This window comes from Callithrix jacchus, chromosome 2 (genome assembly GCF_049354715.1).
Source record: "Callithrix jacchus isolate 240 chromosome 2, calJac240_pri, whole genome shotgun sequence".
NCBI classification, from domain to species: domain Eukaryota; kingdom Metazoa; phylum Chordata; class Mammalia; order Primates; family Cebidae; genus Callithrix; species Callithrix jacchus.
Genome location: NC_133503.1, coordinates 138,075,223 through 138,092,595, shown reverse-complemented (window position 1 = coordinate 138,092,595; position 17,373 = coordinate 138,075,223). Strand labels below are relative to the sequence as shown.

At 36.5% G+C, this 17,373-nt stretch overlaps 1 protein-coding gene and 1 pseudogene across 6 annotated transcripts in view; one reads left to right on the top strand and one right to left on the bottom strand.

Annotated features, from left to right (window-relative positions):
• Positions 1-17,373, top strand: part of FCHO2 (FCH and mu domain containing endocytic adaptor 2) — a 133,931-nt gene that overhangs the window by 51,400 nt on the left and 65,158 nt on the right. For all 6 annotated transcript variants that reach the window (XM_078365357.1, XM_054252198.2, XM_054252196.2 and 3 more), the window contains 2 exons: positions 2,416-2,514; positions 3,587-3,683. In XM_078365357.1, the coding sequence (XP_078221483.1) occupies positions 2,416-2,514; positions 3,587-3,683 (196 nt within the window). The remainder of the gene's footprint in view (positions 1-2,415; positions 2,515-3,586; positions 3,684-17,373) is intronic.
• On the bottom strand, positions 12,231-12,348 carry LOC118151958 (small nucleolar RNA SNORA40; annotated as a pseudogene).

Genomic DNA, 17,373 nt, shown 5'->3' with positions numbered 1-17,373 from the left:
AGTACTTTTATGTGACAGGCAGCACAGTAGGTTTGTTTATAACAGCATCACCACAAGCATGAGTAATATGCTGCACTATGTTATGGCAGCTATGATGTCACTAGGCAATAGAAAGTTTTCATATCTGTTTTGGGACCACTCGTATATGGCATTAGTTGTTGACAGAAATGTCGTGTGGCTTCTGACTATACTTTAAAAAACTAATACAACAATACATGTGAACACAGGGAATTTGAATTTGCAGGGGTAAAATGCCTAATTTGTTCAAGAAAGTTCTCTTAGGTATACTCAAGCACGTGAGACTGTATCCATTTCTCATTGCTGAATTACTCTGAGTTTAGTAATTAACTAAGTTTGAGGAATTGTGATAGTTAGCAGTGTGCCCCTATTGCCAGAACTCCCACAATTTCAAAACTGTATCTGAATCATGCCTCGAATTTCTCTGTGGATTCGTGTTTTAAGATGTTTCTAAATAAATAAGGATCTGTCTGGCTGAGTGTAGCTTTGTCAAAAGGGAATGAAAACAGTTTCCTCGGAGTTAAGGGCCATTCAAATGAAATTAATGGCTCCCTGTCTATGAGAAAATATCTCGTTCATTAAATTGATGAAATTTAAGCTAAGGGCCATCCTTTTACTAAATGTTCCTCAGTTCTTGAGAGTAATTCAGGATCTTGGAATACACGTACTGTATATTCATTGACTTGGTCAAAATTAATCAATGATAAGCATTTCAATTCTGCCATTCCTCATAAATCAAATTGATTTAAGTTTTTGGGCTGTTGCATTACTGCCAAAACTGTAATTTCAGTATTCTGGATTTTCTTTTTAGAAGTTCTTACCATTTACACATTAGGTATCATTTGTTTTGATGATTTCTGTAGCTTAGTGCAGAAGAAATTTGGGCATTAAATATGGGGTCAGGGAATTTAATTTGATAAACTAAGCAGAGAACAATAATAAGGCTTTTAGCCTCATTCCTTAGAACTGATTTAATTTAGCAAAAAATGGATAACCAGGTTTGTGCAGTAGAAATGTCTATTGTATTTTGTTTGAAAATGGGTAGCTCAGCATTTCCCAAAGCCTGTTTTGAGGACAGTTACTGTTCTGTGAGATATTAATAGATGTTCAGGGAAGAAGAAAAACAAAAGTGTTGTGAGGTCAAAGAAATTTATAAAGTTCTGGGTTAAGCAAAGTGAAACGTGTCGTTATTTCAGTATTTCTCAGAGCTTCTTTTTTTTTTTTTTTTTTTTCCTTCCAAGACAGAGTCTCAGTCTGTTGCCCAAGCTGGAGTGCAGTGGTGCAGTTTCGGCTTATTGCAGCCTCCACCTCCCAGGTTCAAGCAGTTCTCTGCCTGAGTCTCCCGAGTAGCTAGGATCACAGACACATGCCACTATGCCTGGCTAATTTTTGTATTTTTAGTAGAGACTGGGTTTCCCCATGTTGGTCAGGCTGGTCTTGAACTTCCGACATCAGGTGATCCGCCCGCCTTGGCCTCCAAAGTGCCTGAATTACGAGCGTGAGCCACCATGCCCGGCCTTTTGATATGTTTATTGTGAAGGCAGGGCAAACAATGGTTTTCTCTCTGGGGATATCAGTATAACTTGAAAATTTTTTTCCAAGCAACATTCTTGCCTCTTTCAACCCCCATTCCACGGGCAGTACTAGAGGACTGATGTGTTTGAAGTTTGAAAAGTTTCTCCGGGGGATCTGATGCATCCTCACATTCGGTTGAGAACTGTTGAAATAGAATATATAGGCTTTTCCAGATTTCTTTGATCACAGACATCTCTTTTGGAGATTGTATATTATTATTTCAAGGATTAGAAAGACATTTAAAAAATCTATGGGCTAGAAGTCTTTAAAAGTAAACTGTAGTTTTTGCTCTGCCAATTAATTGTTTTTCCATTTTTGAAACTCTGGTTTTTTTGTAACACTGTTCCCTGGGTCTCCTAATTTTCTGATCATGATTATAGATTTTAATGTGTAATATGTTCAAATCCTAAAAACATTTGTATTTGCCTAAGAAGTGGCATAACATAAAGTTAACTTTTTGTAGTACCGTATTTCCGTTTGCCTACTAGACCTGTTTGTCTTGAGGCATTGTTAAACATTGTGTAACAATGGTAACTTGGAAAATTTGATTATAATGAGATGCTTTCTTTTTTTGCGTGGGAGACAGACCAGCTCTGTTGCTCAGGCTGCAGCGCAGTGGCTTGATCTCAGCTCACTGCAACCTCTGCCTGCCAGGTTGAAGCAGTTCTTCTGCCTCAGCCTCCCAAGTTGCTGGGATTATAGGCATCTGTGTCTGTGTGTGTGTGTGTGTGTGTGTGTGTGTGTGTGTATATCCGTATGTATATATGTATGTGTGTATACCCGTACATATTATAAATATGTAACTTCTTATATGTTATCCAGAAATTTCAAGATATTGAAGAAACTCATCTCATTCACATAAAGGAAATTATAGGATCCTTGTCAAATGCTATAAAGGAAATTCATTTGCAGATAGGCCAGGTAAGTTTTCGTACTTTATGTTGAACTATTTATGAAAATTTTATGTTTATTTATACCTCTTAAAAAATATTTTCTCACTCTGTTCAAAATTCATGAGTATGATACTGAATTATTCCAGATAAATAATATGTATTTACATGTATTAAATATAAAATAAACTGGATATTTTATCATTTTGCCACCAAGGATGATACTTCACATTAATTTTTTAATTTAACTATCTTCAGTTTATTTTATATTGAATTTCTAAAGCTATCAGCTTTTGAATATTTTTTTTTCAAGGTTTACTATTTTTAATTTAAAGTGGCAGCTTTATTAAACTGCAAAACTTTTTCTTAGAAATGTTCCACAAATATAAAAGAGTAATGATGGCAATTCGGGGTGCATTGAAATATAGTGGAGAAAGATGAAGTCTGTATTCTTCAAACTAGCCAGGCATGGTGGCTCACACCTGTAATCTCAGCAGTTTGGGAGGCTGAGGCAGGAAGATCACTTGAGTCCAGGAGTTCAAGACTAGCCTGGGCAACATAGTGAGACCTCATCTCTACAAAAAATTTAAAAAATATTAGCGGGGTGTGGTGGTGCATGCCTATAGTCTCAGCTACTTGGGAGGCTGAGGTGGGAGGGTCACTTGGGCCCAGGAGGCTGAGGCTGCAGTGAACCTTGACACCGAGCAGTCTGGGTGACAGAGTGGGACTCTGTGTGTGTGTGTGTGTGTGTGTGTGTGTGTGTGTGTGTGTGTGTGTGTGTTTTTAATCTAAAAGTGTTTTGATTGTCTGCATAAGTCTTATCAAAAGAATGATGTCTCTAGAACACTTGAAGATGTGAACAGAAGACTGCTTTGAATTCTAGGGGCATGAGGCTGTATGTTAAAGGTTAGTGTAAATGATGGTTGGCCCCCACAGATCTAGTAACACTGGAAGCTAGGTAAATTAAAAGTTCCCAAAGGGCCTTGGGTCAGAAATACACATTTTGATGTATTTAATTTTACTTGTTTTATGGAAGTTTTATCTGAAATACAGTAAGAATGTTTGTGGAAAAAGAAAAAGTTACCTTCATTCCATTTTAATAGGTCCATGAAGAATTTATAAATAACATGGCTAATACTACAGTTGAAAGTTTGATACAAAAATTTGCTGAGTCAAAAGGCACTGGGAAGGAAAGACCTGGTAAGATGATAAACTCTGCAAGGAAACATTTAAAATTTTTTCCATATAGTAACAAATATATTTGCCTTGAAATTCATGTGGGTAAGGGGTAGTATTAACTTTATATCACATGTCTAAAGTTAAAAATATTTCCAAACTCTGAAATGGAGCCATACCTAAAAATGGAGCATGACTAAAAATCTGTGTAAAATCTCAGATATTATTATTTTTATGTCTGATGATACATTAAGATTTTTGCTTTGGCTATTAGTGGCTAATTGAATTTAGTAAAATGTTATAATAACTACTTTTATTATAACATTTTACTAAATTAATCTGTCACAGTTTGTTTAGATTTTTCAAAATAGAGTTGCCTACAGAAGGCTATTTTAATAAAAGAAAGATTGGAAGAGAATATTGAATGCTCAGAACATTGAGACCAACATAGAACCTTTCTTAAAGTTTAATAACTTCTTTCTTTTCTCATTTACATATGCATTTAGCAAATGTATTTATTGAGTTCTAACAATATACCAGACCCCATTCAAACATTTGGAAGATACACCAATGAACAAATGGATATAGGAATCCTGGCTCCTATTTTTATGAAAAAACGATAACAGAAGTTCAAATTCTACTTTTAATCAACATGTTATTATGTATCAAATAAGTAGCCCGTTCCTTTCCCTGCTCAGCATACTTACAGTCTTCCAGATTTCTTGAATCTATTTATTAGTTACTATATCATGTTCTAGCAAGATACATGTTTCACTCCACAGGGGAAAATAATTCAGAGCAGTAAAAAAGTTAAAATATGGTATGGCATTCTGGAAAATGGGCAAGTGATCTGTGAAGTTTGGGACCCATTTTTCCTCAGTACAGTTCATAGACCTAAGGCTTGAAACCTAAATAATCTTTAATTTCTTCTTCCCAAATTTTATTAATTTTTAAATCTTACTGATTCAATTGTATTAGTATTTTTCCTGTGAGACTTTGTTTTCATGCTTTCTCTAACTGCTTGATTAATTTGCATATTTCTCATACTGGTACAGCAGTCATTTCTTCTCCAGTCTATTTTACATGTTATAGCACATTCATCTGTTGCCTGTACAGTTTTGAACTTAAAATTGTACAACTTACAAATCTTTGAATTTTCACTATCGACAGAATGAAAGTTGAATTCTGGACTTGGTTCCGGAGCCTTTAAGGATCTCAAACTGACCAGCCTTTAGTCTTACTTTCTTTTACTCCTCCTATTCAAATACCTTCACTGATAGCAACCTGAACGGCTTGCTGTTTGCCATATGTAAGCCCTTTTTTCCTTTAGTACGTTAGTTGTCTTGAATCCTTACTGTCTTTAATCCTTACTGTAGCCATATTCCACTACTTTTCTACCTCACATCTTTACATTTATTTGTTGAATAAATGAACTCTTTTAAAGAGCCACGTTATTATCTTTAACTTCTCCATCAAAAGTGCCAAAGAACTTATGTATTTCTTTTTTGCCTTGTTGCTGTCCACCATTAAATTTTAATAGTTTGTAGTTGTGAAAAAGTTCTGTATTTGGTTCATCTATTTTCTCTATTTGTAAACAGTACATTTTTGTTAATGAACAAAGGAATATTTAATGGCAAGATTACGGTGTTAAGAAGGTTGGAATGGATAGATTGGCTGTTAAAAAATTTTTAAGTGAATGCTAAATAATTATGGTTAATGTTTAGTGAACTCTTACTCTGTGCCATGTACTGTGCCAACCACTTTACAGGCACACTTTGATTTTTAGCAACTCTTTGAAATACGTACTATGATTCCCATTTTACAGATGAGGGAAATATTGAGAGGTAATGTTGAGACATTTGCCTAAGCTAGTACAGGGTAGAACTGGGATTCAGTTTTCATGCTTTGGAAAAATTAGAATAGAACTAAGTATATATTGACATAAATTTTAATTTGGAGAATTCTTTGAAACCAGGGGACTGGATCTTAAATGTGAACCTAAACTGATGAACGATACCTTTTTCCCCTGGGTCACAAATGATCCAGAGTATATTTAAGCAAAAAGAAAGAATACAGAGAAGCAGCTTGAAGGAGATTAGTGTTTTTCTTAAAGTATTACTCTAGAGAATAATTGGAACATTAAAATGTGTTCTCAATCAACCAATTTTTATTTTGATTGGCCTTTTTTTTTTGGTGACTTTTTTTCTCTTCCTATGTAACTTTTCCCACTCTACTTTGGCTTTGTGGCTTTTTTTTTTAACTGCTTTTTGCTTTTATATGCCAGTGTCATTTCCTAAGACATTGCTCAGCCAAAGGCTGACAAGTATGTGGTATGTGCTGCCTTATTCATGGCAGATACCATTACTAGATCATTACATTCTTCCCCGGAGGAGACTTCAGAATCTCTCTCATCTCAGTGCTGTAGGCAGTCACTGCCAATATTGAGTGTTGGTACTCACGTTCAACCTGTCATCTCCAGCTTAGTTCAGTAGAGACTTTTTATTGGTGAGTGTCAAAATGCCATATAAACAAGCCTAAGCAGAAATTCCATACATTGGCTTTTTTTTAAACCTGGAAGTCTGCAGTAGATTCAAGGTACAAATGGATTTCATCAGGACTTTGTTTCACCCTTTTCTCTCATTTTTTTCTTTACTTGGCTTCAGATTATTAAGTTCCCGCTGTAGACTTTTTCCTCATAACTGGCAAGGAAGGGCATCAGCAGTCCAAGCCTATATCCATTCAGTTTAGAACCCTAGTAGAAAAAACTTTTTTTTTTTGGTAGTGTCAGCATATTAATTTCAGGGAAGTTTCTGCTTTTGTCACATGCTTATCTTTGTATAAATCACTGTGTGTTGGGTACTAGGATATTGTAATTGGTCAACATAGGTCACATGCGCAGATCATGGAGGACCAGGATTTGCATTCTGAAAGGGATAATGGAAATGTCCTTTGAACAGACAAAAATTACTACTGTTGTACATTGTGGAATCATAGTACAAAGATACCAAACCCCAAAATAAAACCTTTTAGAACTGTAGTAGGTTGTATATGTGTTTCAGGTGTAGGATTTAATCATGTTGTTAATGTTTAAATATTTGGAAATAACAGTTTAAGAGGCATGGATTTACTTTATAATTAGATAATACTAGAAGAGAAAAGTTACGTAATTTGGTTTGTCTTATAATCATGGAGTTTTTATTACATAAGGGGACCTTAAAAGTAATGTAGTCCAAGGCTGGGGGTGGTGGCTCATGCTTGTAATCTTAGCACTTTGGGAGGCCGAGGCAGCTGGATTACCTGAGGTCAGGAGTTTAAGACCAGCCTACCTAACATAGTGAAACCCTATCTCTACTAATTACAAAAAATTAGCCAAGAGTGGTGGCATGTGCCTGTAATCCCAGCTACTTGGGAGGCTGAGGCAGGAGAATTGCTTGAACCCGGGAGGCAGAAGTTGTGGTGAGCCGAGATCATACCATTGCACTCTAGCCTGGGCAATATGAGTGAAACTCCATCTCAAAAAAAAAAGTAATATAGTCCAAATACATTTATTTAATACACAGAAATATGTTGGAACTTATCAAATACATGCCACTAACTTCCTTTAATATAGACTTGCATGTGAATTAAGATTTTGTCAGTTCTTAGAAATTTTGCTAACTCAGCGTATGAGGATTGCTGAACCCTTATTCATCATAATGTCCTACTTGTCAACCTACTTGTTCATTCTCTGTGAAGAACTCAACAAATATACGGTTATTCTAAATTCCTTTCTGTTGGTTAGCTAATAACTGTATTTTGGGAATTACCTTTAGGCTCACTGCTTGATTCCTTTTGTCTGGACATTTAGATCATGTTTCATTTCTTTTTTTGTGTGCATGACATGGTCTTGCTCTGCCACCCAGGCTAGAATGCAGTGATGCAATCATAGCTCACTGTAGCTTCAACCTCCCAGGCTCAAGCAGTCCTCCCGCCTCAGCTTCCCAAGTAACTGGGACCACAGGCACGTACCAGTACACCCCACTAAGTTTTAAAAATTTTTAGTGGAGACGAGATCTCACTATGTTGCTCAGGGTGGTCTTGAACTCCTGGGCTCAAACAATCCTCCTGGCTCAGTCTTGTAAAATGCTGGAATTACAGGTGTGAGGCACTGTGCCTGGCTCATGTTTATTTTCTTGTTTGTGGTACAGTGCAATGGTTTGTGACCTGCTCTTTACTAGCAGTGAGACCTATAAGCCTTAGTGCCCTCATCTGTAAAGTGGGGATAATAATAGTAACTGCCTCATGGGGCTGTTGTAAGATTTATGTGAGAGAATGTAACATTTATTAAGTATTTAATAAATTTTTTTTTCAAAAAATGATGCATTTCTCTTGAATAAATAGCCACAAATGTAGTTTCATTATAAATTTAATTTTATTGGCCTCGAGATATACAAAGTCATGTAGAAAATACTTACAGCTAGATAGTAGGAAGTAATAGAGAAGCCAGGAATGGTGATGACTTGGGCTTTCCTAAAGTCACTAAACCCAGAATTAGCTGTTTCAGGACCCCAAAGAGTCATTTAAACAGTCCTAGAACAAACTAACTGGTGTGGGGTGGAGTGGAAGGAATAAATAAATATTATTTCCCTTGTTGAGTTGCTATGGGCAACTGACTGCAGCTCTTTCATATGTTTTTTTGTTGTTTTTTTTTTTTTTTCCTTTTTGAAATGGAGTTTTACACTTGTTGCCCAGGCTGGAGTACAATGGCACAGTCTCGGCTCACTGCAGTCTCTGTCTCCTGGGTTCAAGTGATTTTCCTGTCTCAGCCTCCTGCATAGTTGCGATTACAGGTGCCTGCCACCTTGCCCAGCTAATTTTTTTTTTTTTCAAAGTGCTGGGATTCTAGGTGTGAGCCACTGCACCTGGCCTCTTTCATATGTATTTTTTGAGAGAGTTTCACTCTTGTTGCTCAGGCTGGAGTGCAACAGTGTGATCTTGGCTCACTGCAACCTCCGCCTCCTGGGTTCAAGCAATTCTCCTGCCTCTGCCTCCCAAGTAGCTGGGATTATAGGCATGTGCCACCACGCCTAGCTAATTTTGTATTTTTAGTAGTGACGGGGTTTTTCCATGTTGGTCAGGCTGGTCTCGAACTTCTGGCCTCAGGTGATTTGGCCACCTTGGCCTCCCAGAGTGCTGGGATTACAGGTGTGAGCTACCATGCCTGACCTTTCATATGTTTTTGATCAGTTTATGGGCTCCTGAACAAATGAGTCTAGGGGCCCACTGCAATAACAAAAGTTATGCTTCTTAGAAAAATAACATACACAAAATTTTGCATGTGATTTTGTGGAATTTATAGACTTAAAGAATTTTGTTTTGTAAAGTATATTCTAACCTTCAATTGTTTTATACTATTGATTTCTGTTAACATTTTATTTCTCCTCTTTCATAAGGACCCCTTTTAAAACTTCCTAGTTTTAGTTCTGTGGGATAGAGATTTTAAAAAGAAAACAAAAGATTCAATTCTTTTTGAAATTTGTATACATAGCTGGATGCAGTGGCTCATGCCTATAATCCCAGCACTTTGGGAGGCTGAGGTGACTGAACTTTACTCCATTGAGAATGCCTGCAAAAAAAGGCAAGGATTGAGGTGGAGAGACCACTGCATGACTGTTGGCAATAATCCAGGGTATTTAAGAAGAAAAGACGCAGGGTGCAGTGGCTCATGCCTGTAATCCTAGCACTTCGGGAGGCTGAGGCAGGTGGATCACCTGAGGTCAGGAGTTCAAGACCAGCCTGGCCAACATGGTGAAACCTCGTCTCTAGTAGAAATATAAAAATTAGCTGGGCGTGGTGGTGGGCACCTGTAATCCCAGCTATTTGGGAGGCTGAGGCAGGAGAATCGCTTGAATCAGGGAGACAGGTTGCAGTGAGCCAAGATCATGTCATTGCACTCCAGCCTGGATGACAAGAGTGAGACTGTCTCAGAACAAAAAAAATGTAAATTGTATACATAAAAGTTAACCTATCTCTCATGCTGCAAAATGACACCAATTTTATTTTTAGTTAGTTATCTGTTGAAAGATACAACTTGTCACTTTATGTTTTCAGTTCTTTTATGTAAGTCAAACTCTTTGACAGCTTTACGAATTTATTTCTTACTCATTATGATAATGTTATATTAGTTATTATATGTACTGAGACTTTTTGTCATTGCCTTTTTGTTTGGTTGTTTTGCTCTTTTTTGAGACAGAGTGTCACTCTGTTGCCTGGTCTGGAGTGCAATGGCATGATTTTGGGCTCACTGCAACCTCCACCTTTTAGGTTCAAACAATTCTCATGCCTCAGCCTCCTGAGTAGCTGGGATTACAGGCGTGCATCACCACACCTGGCTAATTTTTGTATTTTTAGAAGAGGCATGGTTTCACCATGTTGGTTAGGCAGGTCTCGAACTCTTGGCCAAAAGCAGTCCACCTGTCTCAGCCTCCCAAAGTGCTGGGATTACAGACATGAGCCACCACACCTGGCCTGTCATTGTATTTTTTTTTTAAGTGTAGTACTGCCTGGTTCCTCTGGAATTTGAGTCACTGTGAGAGGATGGTTTGAATATCAAAGCACCTGTTGTCTGAAAGGATCATGAATAAACAGATGTTTTCTAATTTTGGATTTTTTTTTATATTCCAGTGACATTGCCCTTGCAATTCTAACCACTCTCAGATAATTCCGTTGCTAAAAGAGATTAAAGTTCTTATTTTCAATGGTTTATGTTTTACAGTCATTCTGGTAATTTTACTTTATGCTATTTATAATTCATAGAAGTTCCAATTTTAATAAACAAAAGGATAAATAACCTAAAACAAAAGTTGGTAGGCCAATATGTAATGTTTAAATAAAAGGTTTGCTTAAGCTTACCTATATTTTCATTATATAATATGAGTTTATAGCTTCTATTTGAAGATTTCCAGGAACTTTAAAGATACAAGTCTTTAAAATATTAAAGACAAAGGCTGGGTGTGGTGGCTCATGCCTATAATCCTAGCACCTTGGGAGGCCAAGGCAGGCAGATCACCTGAGAGTCAGGAGTTTAAGACCAGACTGGCCAATATGGGAAAACGGTGTCTTTACTAAAAATACAACAATTAGCTGGGTGTGGTGGCAGGCGCCTGTAATCCTAGCTACTTGGGAGGCTGAGGCAGGAGAATCACTTGAGTCTGGAAGGCGGAGGTTGCAGTGAGCTGAGATCATGCCAGCGCACTCCAGCCTGGGAGAAAGAATGAGACTTCGTCTCAAAAAAAAAAAAATTAAGTATAAAAATAGGAGAAACTTGAAAAAGTTGGCCAGAAAAATAATAATGAGCCACAACAAAAGGAAAATATGAGATTAATGTGGTTGGACTACCTACGCAACATTAATGTATTAGTTTGAATATTTGGACTATTTAGCGACTATTTTAAAATTATACAGTAAAACAAATATTTTAAAACATATATAATCTAGTGATCATTTTTACAGACTTCTTGAAGATTTGGGATAATGTCATACCTATAAGTAGAGCCTCTTTCACCTATCCCATCCCACCCAGATTTTCTTTTGAAATCATGGAAGTGAAAATCATTGTATGGAAAGCAAAATTAAAAATAGCTAAGAAGAGGCAATAACCCACTAACCATCCCAGATATTCTGTGATTATTTGTTTTTTTTTGCGGGGGGGTGTTGTTTGTTTGCTTTGTTTTCTATTGGATAGCAAAGGGAGAATGACCAGAGAAAGAGGAAAGAAGAATGGATAATGATTAGGGGAGAGGATAATATATGTATATTAGTACCAATGGGAGAGTAAAAGAGATCTGGCAAAGAAAAAAACATCTAAAATCTTCACCCTGGGAAGGAGTACACCTCTACCTATGTGTCCCAGCCATAGGACTCTGCCCTATGGGGTTGTATGTAGAATAGGCTGTTAAAAACATACACTCATACTTAATTGATTGGCATGGCACCTGATAATTGGTTATCTTTTATGTTTTTTAGAGCAGGGATTGGTAAACTATGTCCATTTAACCAAATTTAACTCTCCCTATTTTTGTGATGCCCACAAGCAAAGAATAGGTTTTACAATTTTAAATTGTTGGGGGGAAAAAACCAAAAGGGGAATAATATTTTGTGACACGGGAAACTTATATAAAATTTAGATTTCAGTGTCTGTACATATAATTTTGTTTGATGACATTCACACTTACTTGTTTGTGTATTGTCTGTGGCTGCTTTGATGCTGTAGCAGCAAAGTTGCATAGTTATGTCAGAGTATGTGGCCCACAGTCTAAAATATTTGCTCCCAGACCCTTTAGAGAAAAAGCCCCCCATGTTGCAGAATATATTTCCTGTGTAGTGTGGTAGCATATAGTATATCATAGTACATTAGAGTTGTGTGGCTTGTGACAATACATAGTCTTTTTCAAAAAGCAGATTCTGCTGTTGTTGGGTTCTGAAATCATTTAATTTGATATTCTGTACCAATTTCATCTACAGCCATATCTCAGTACAGTAATTGAATCTCATACCTAAATTCTGAAGTAAACATCATACGATTTTAAAAATAATATTCTTTCTTATATGTACTAAAACTTATACTGAACAATGAGTTCTGGGTTGCAAAAGAGGATTTATTTCTATTAAACTATTTTGAGCTGGCTTTGTTCAAGCTGATCTTAGTTCATTCATTTAAAGTGACCATTAAAAATGTTAATAAATGTATAAATATTCTGGTAACAAAATAGAGGTAAAAACAATTAAGCTTATTATTTACATGTAAAAATACATGTATAGTAACAAGGACAGGGGTTTAATTCTTTTTGTAGTATATAAAAGATGTTCACTCAAGCCTCTTTGAACTTAGAAGGAAATTTATTGAAAAGAAAATGAGATACCTCAAGGATCACAAATCAAGAATATAGTCAGGCCTCAGAAGGAAACCCAAACCAGTAGGAAGCAAGATATCATATTTCCTACATTCTGTCTCTGCGTTTCCACTGCTTCATTATTTTTTTTGCAGAATGACTCCTTGCTTCTCCAGGCACATGATATAAGGTGATCTCTCAGTAATTTGTAGGTTTTTAAAACTTGCTCCTTAATTGCGATTGCAGCCTAGAATTAACCCCAATTTTTTTCCCCTTTCTAAATTTCTTGAAGAAAGAATCTGATTGGTCCAGCTTGGGTCAGGCAAACTGCATTCTAGTCCAGTCTGTTTTGACCATGTCATGCAGTGTAAACATGGCTTCTGGGTGTTCCACTTGCTGGGGAGGGGCATTTCCCAGATAACAGAGATTATAATGGACTCAACATATCTCCTAAATTTCTCCTTTAATCATCCTCACCTAGCAGATGTATTAAGATTTCTGGAGGTGGGAATTGGGACAAGGTATGGATGTGGTTTGAAAATGCATATTAAACAAAGCTTTTTTTCCTCTAAAATTTTGGTATGAAAATTTTCTAACTTGCAGAATAATTGAAAGGATTTTAAGCCACCATGCCCAGCCTTAAAATCCTTTCCCAGAATTTTGGGAGGCTGAGGTGGCTGGTCAGGAGTTCGAATCCAGCCTGGCTAACATGATGAAACCCCATCTCTGCTAAAAATACAAAATTAGTCAGGCATGGGGGTGCATACCTGTAGTTCCAGCTACTCGGGAGGCTGGAACACACTTGAACCTGGAAGGTGTAGGTTGCAGTGAGCTGAGATCACGCCACTGCACTCCAACCTGGGCCACAAGAGTGAAACTCTGTCTTAAAAAAAAAAAAAAAGTATTTTACAGTGAAGGAACTATATATTCACCACCTAAATTCCACCATTAACATTCTACCATTTTGGCTTTACTATATCCACTATACATCTGTCTATCCATCCATTAATCCATCTTACTTTAAATGCACTTCAGAATAGGTTGCAGAAATCAGTACACATCCCCCAAATACTTCAGCATGCATATTATCATTCTTTTTCTTAGTTGTAGTAAATTAACATAAAATTCAGCAGTTTAATCATTTTAAAGTTTATAGCTCAATGGCATTTAGTACATTCAAAATGTTGTACAGCCATAACTACTATCTAGCTCTAGAATATTTTAATCACCCCTAAAAAGAAACCCCATTATCTATTAAGCAGTCACTGTCATTTCCCTCCAGCCGTCAGCCCCAGGCAAAAAGTAATGTGCTTTCTGCCTCTTTGAATTCACCTATTCTGGATATTTCATATAAATGGATGGATATTTCATATAAATGGAATCATACAAATAATACGTGGTCTTGTGTTTGACTTTTATCATTTAGCATAATGTTTTCAAGTTTCATCAATGTTGTAATGTTTCAGTATGTCATCCTTTTTGTAGTTGAATAATATTCCATTATATGGGTATGCCATGTTTTGTCTGTCCATTCATCTGTTGGTGGACATTTGGGTTGGTGCTACCTTTTGGCCATTGAGAATAGTGCTGCTGTAAACTCGTGTGTACAAGTTTGTGTCAGAACATCTGTTTTAGTTCTTTTGGGTATGTATCTAGGAGTGGAATTATTGGGTCATATGGTGATTCTGTCTGAGTTGTTGGGGAACTCCCAAACTCTTTTCCACATCAGTTATACCACTTAACATTTCCTTTTTTGTTTTGTTTTTTTTTTTTTTTTTTGAGACAGAGTTTCACTCTTGTTGCCCAGGCTAGAGTGCAATGGTGCGATCTTGGTTTACCACAACCTCTGCCTCCTGCGTTCAAGTGATTCTCCTGACTCAGCCTCCCAAGTAGCTGGGATTATAGGCATGGACTACCATGCCTGGCTAATTTTGTATTTTCAGTAGAGACGGGCTTTCTCCATGTTGGTTAGGCTGGTCTTGAACTCCCAACCTCAGGTGATCCACCCACCATGGCTTCTCAACATGCTGGGATTACAGGCATGAGACACTGTGCTCAGCCACCACTTTACATTTCTACCAGCAATGTTGCAGGTTCCATTTCCCCATATCCTTGCCAAAAAAAATTTTTTTTAAATTATCACCATCCTAGTGAGTATGTAATACAGTGTTGTGCTTTTGATTTGCATTTCGCTAATGACTAATGATGCTGAGCATCTTTTCATTTGCTTGTTAGTTATTTGTGTATCTTCTTTGGAGAAATCTTTATTAAAGTCCATTGCTCATTTTTAAATTGGATTGTTTGTCTTTTTGTTGTTGAGTTCTAATTCTTTATTCTGGATACTAGATCTCCTTATTAAATACATGATTTGCAAATACATTCTCCCATTATGTGGGTTATTTTTTCACTTTAAGTGTCTTTTGGTGCACAAAAGTTTGTGATTTTGATGAAGTTTATTTTTTTCTTTTGTTGGTTGTGTTGTTATTGCCATATTTAATAACCCATTGCCAATTTGAAGGTCATGAAGATTTACCCCTCTGTTTTTCTGTAGGAAGCTTATTCATTTAGGTCTTTTATCCATTTTGAGTTAATTTTCATACATGGTATAAGATAAGGCTGCAACTTCATTGTGTTTTTTTGTTTTGTTTTTTAAGAGATGGGGTCTTGTTTTGTTTCCCAGGATGGAGTGCAGTGACATCATAGCTCACTGCAGCCTCAGACTCCTGGCCTCAAATGATCCTCCTGCCTCAGCCTCCTGAGTAGCTGGGACTACAGGTGCATGCCACCACACTGGGCTAATTTTTAAAACATTTTAATAGAGATGGAGTCTTCCTGTGTTGCCCAGGTTTGTTTTGAACTCCTGGGCTCAAGCAGTCTTCTCACCTTGGCCTCCCAAAGTGTTGGGAATACAGGTTTGAGTCACTGCACCCAACCCCAGCTTCATTCTTTTAAATGTGAATAGCCAGTTGTCTCAGCACAGTTTGTTCAAGAGATTATACTTTTTGAATTGAATTGTTGTGGCACTCTTACTAAAAATCAGTTGATCATTGGTATATGGATTTTTTTTTGGAATTCCAATTCTGTCCTTATGCCAATATCACACTGATTTGATTACTGTACCTTTTGGTAAATTTTGACATTGGGCAGTTGTGAGTCCTCTAACTTTGTTCCTCTTTTTCAGAATTATTTAGCTATTTGCTGCTGTCACAAATTACTCCAAACTTTGTGGTATAAAACAACACAAATTTATTACCTTACAATTCTGTTGATTGGAAGTTCACATGGATCTCACTGGTTAAAAATCAAGATATCATCACAGAGCTGGATGGAAACTGTAGAGGAGACTGTTTCCTTGCCTTTTTCAGCTTCTAGTAGGGCTCACATTCTTTGTGCGTCCCAGTCTCTTCCTCATTTTTAAAGCTAGCAAAAGCTAGTCAAGTTTTTCTCACATTGCATTACTCTGATTTCATCTTCTGCCTCCTTCTTTCACTTTTGAGTACCCTTGTGATTACATCAGGAATACTCAGATAATCCAGGATAATCTCCCTAAAGTCAGCTGATTAGCAACCTTAATTTCATCTTCAGTTTTTATTCCCCTTTGCCATGTAACATAACATATTCACAGGTTCTGGAGGTGAGGGTATGGATCTTTGTAGGAGAGGGAGGGACATTATTCTGCCTGCCACATTGAGTTATACTTTATACTATGTAAGATATACCTGTTGAAAGTATACAGTTTGATGAATTTTAGTGAAGTTATGCAGTTGTTTACCTGTTATCACAATCCAATTTTAGAACATTATTATACCAGAAAGTTCCCCTGTACCTGTTTGTGGTTTCCATGCCCTGAAAACAACCACTGATCTGCTTTTTGTCTGTATTTTTTACTTTTCTAGAAATTTTATATAAACAGAATAATATAATTTATAGTCTTTCTTGTCTGGTTCTTTTCACTTAGCTTAATGTTTTTGACATTTAAACACGTTACTGCATGTATCAGTAGTTTACTTCTTTTTATGCTGAGTAGTGTACTATTGTGTGGATGAATGACAGTTTGTTTAGCTCTTGACCTGTTGATGAGCATTTGCATTGTTTCTAGTTTTTAGCTATTATGAGTAATGCTCCTGTGAACTTTTACCTACAAGTCTTTTTGTAACATGTATTTTTATTTCTCTCGAGTAGATACCTAGGAGTGGAATGTCTGGGTCTTATGTTTGGTGTATGTTTAACTCTTTAACAAACTGCTAAACTGTTTTCCCAAGTGGCCACAGCATTTTATGATTTTCCCTCCAACAACGTGTGAAGGCTCAGCTTCCTTCATATCTTTGCCAACACTGGGTATTACATATCTTTTTGATTATAGGCATTTTAGTGGGATAATGGTATTTCATTATGACTTTTAATCTCCATTTACCTAATGATTAATGACATTGAACATCTTTTCATGTGTTTATTAACCGTTTTTAGTTTTCTTTGTTGAAAAGTCATTTCAAATCTTCTGAGCATTTTAAATTGTATATCTGTCTTATTAGTTCAGAGTACAGACCATATATCAGATATATATTTTGTGAATGTTTTCTCCTGGTCTGTGGCTTGTTCTTTTTTTTTTTTTTTTTTTTTTTGGTGTTTTTGAAGAGCAGAAGTTAATTTTAATGTCCACTTTACCAAATTTTGGTTTTTTATGTATTATGCTTTTGTGTCAAATCTAAGAAAACTTTGTCTAATCGAAGATCACAAAGATTTAAAAAAATTTTTCTATGTCCTTTAGTTGAAGTTTTACAGTTTAGAGAGAAACAGGTGATAACCTGAAAAGAATTCTCAATGGTCAAAGCTGGAATTACTTG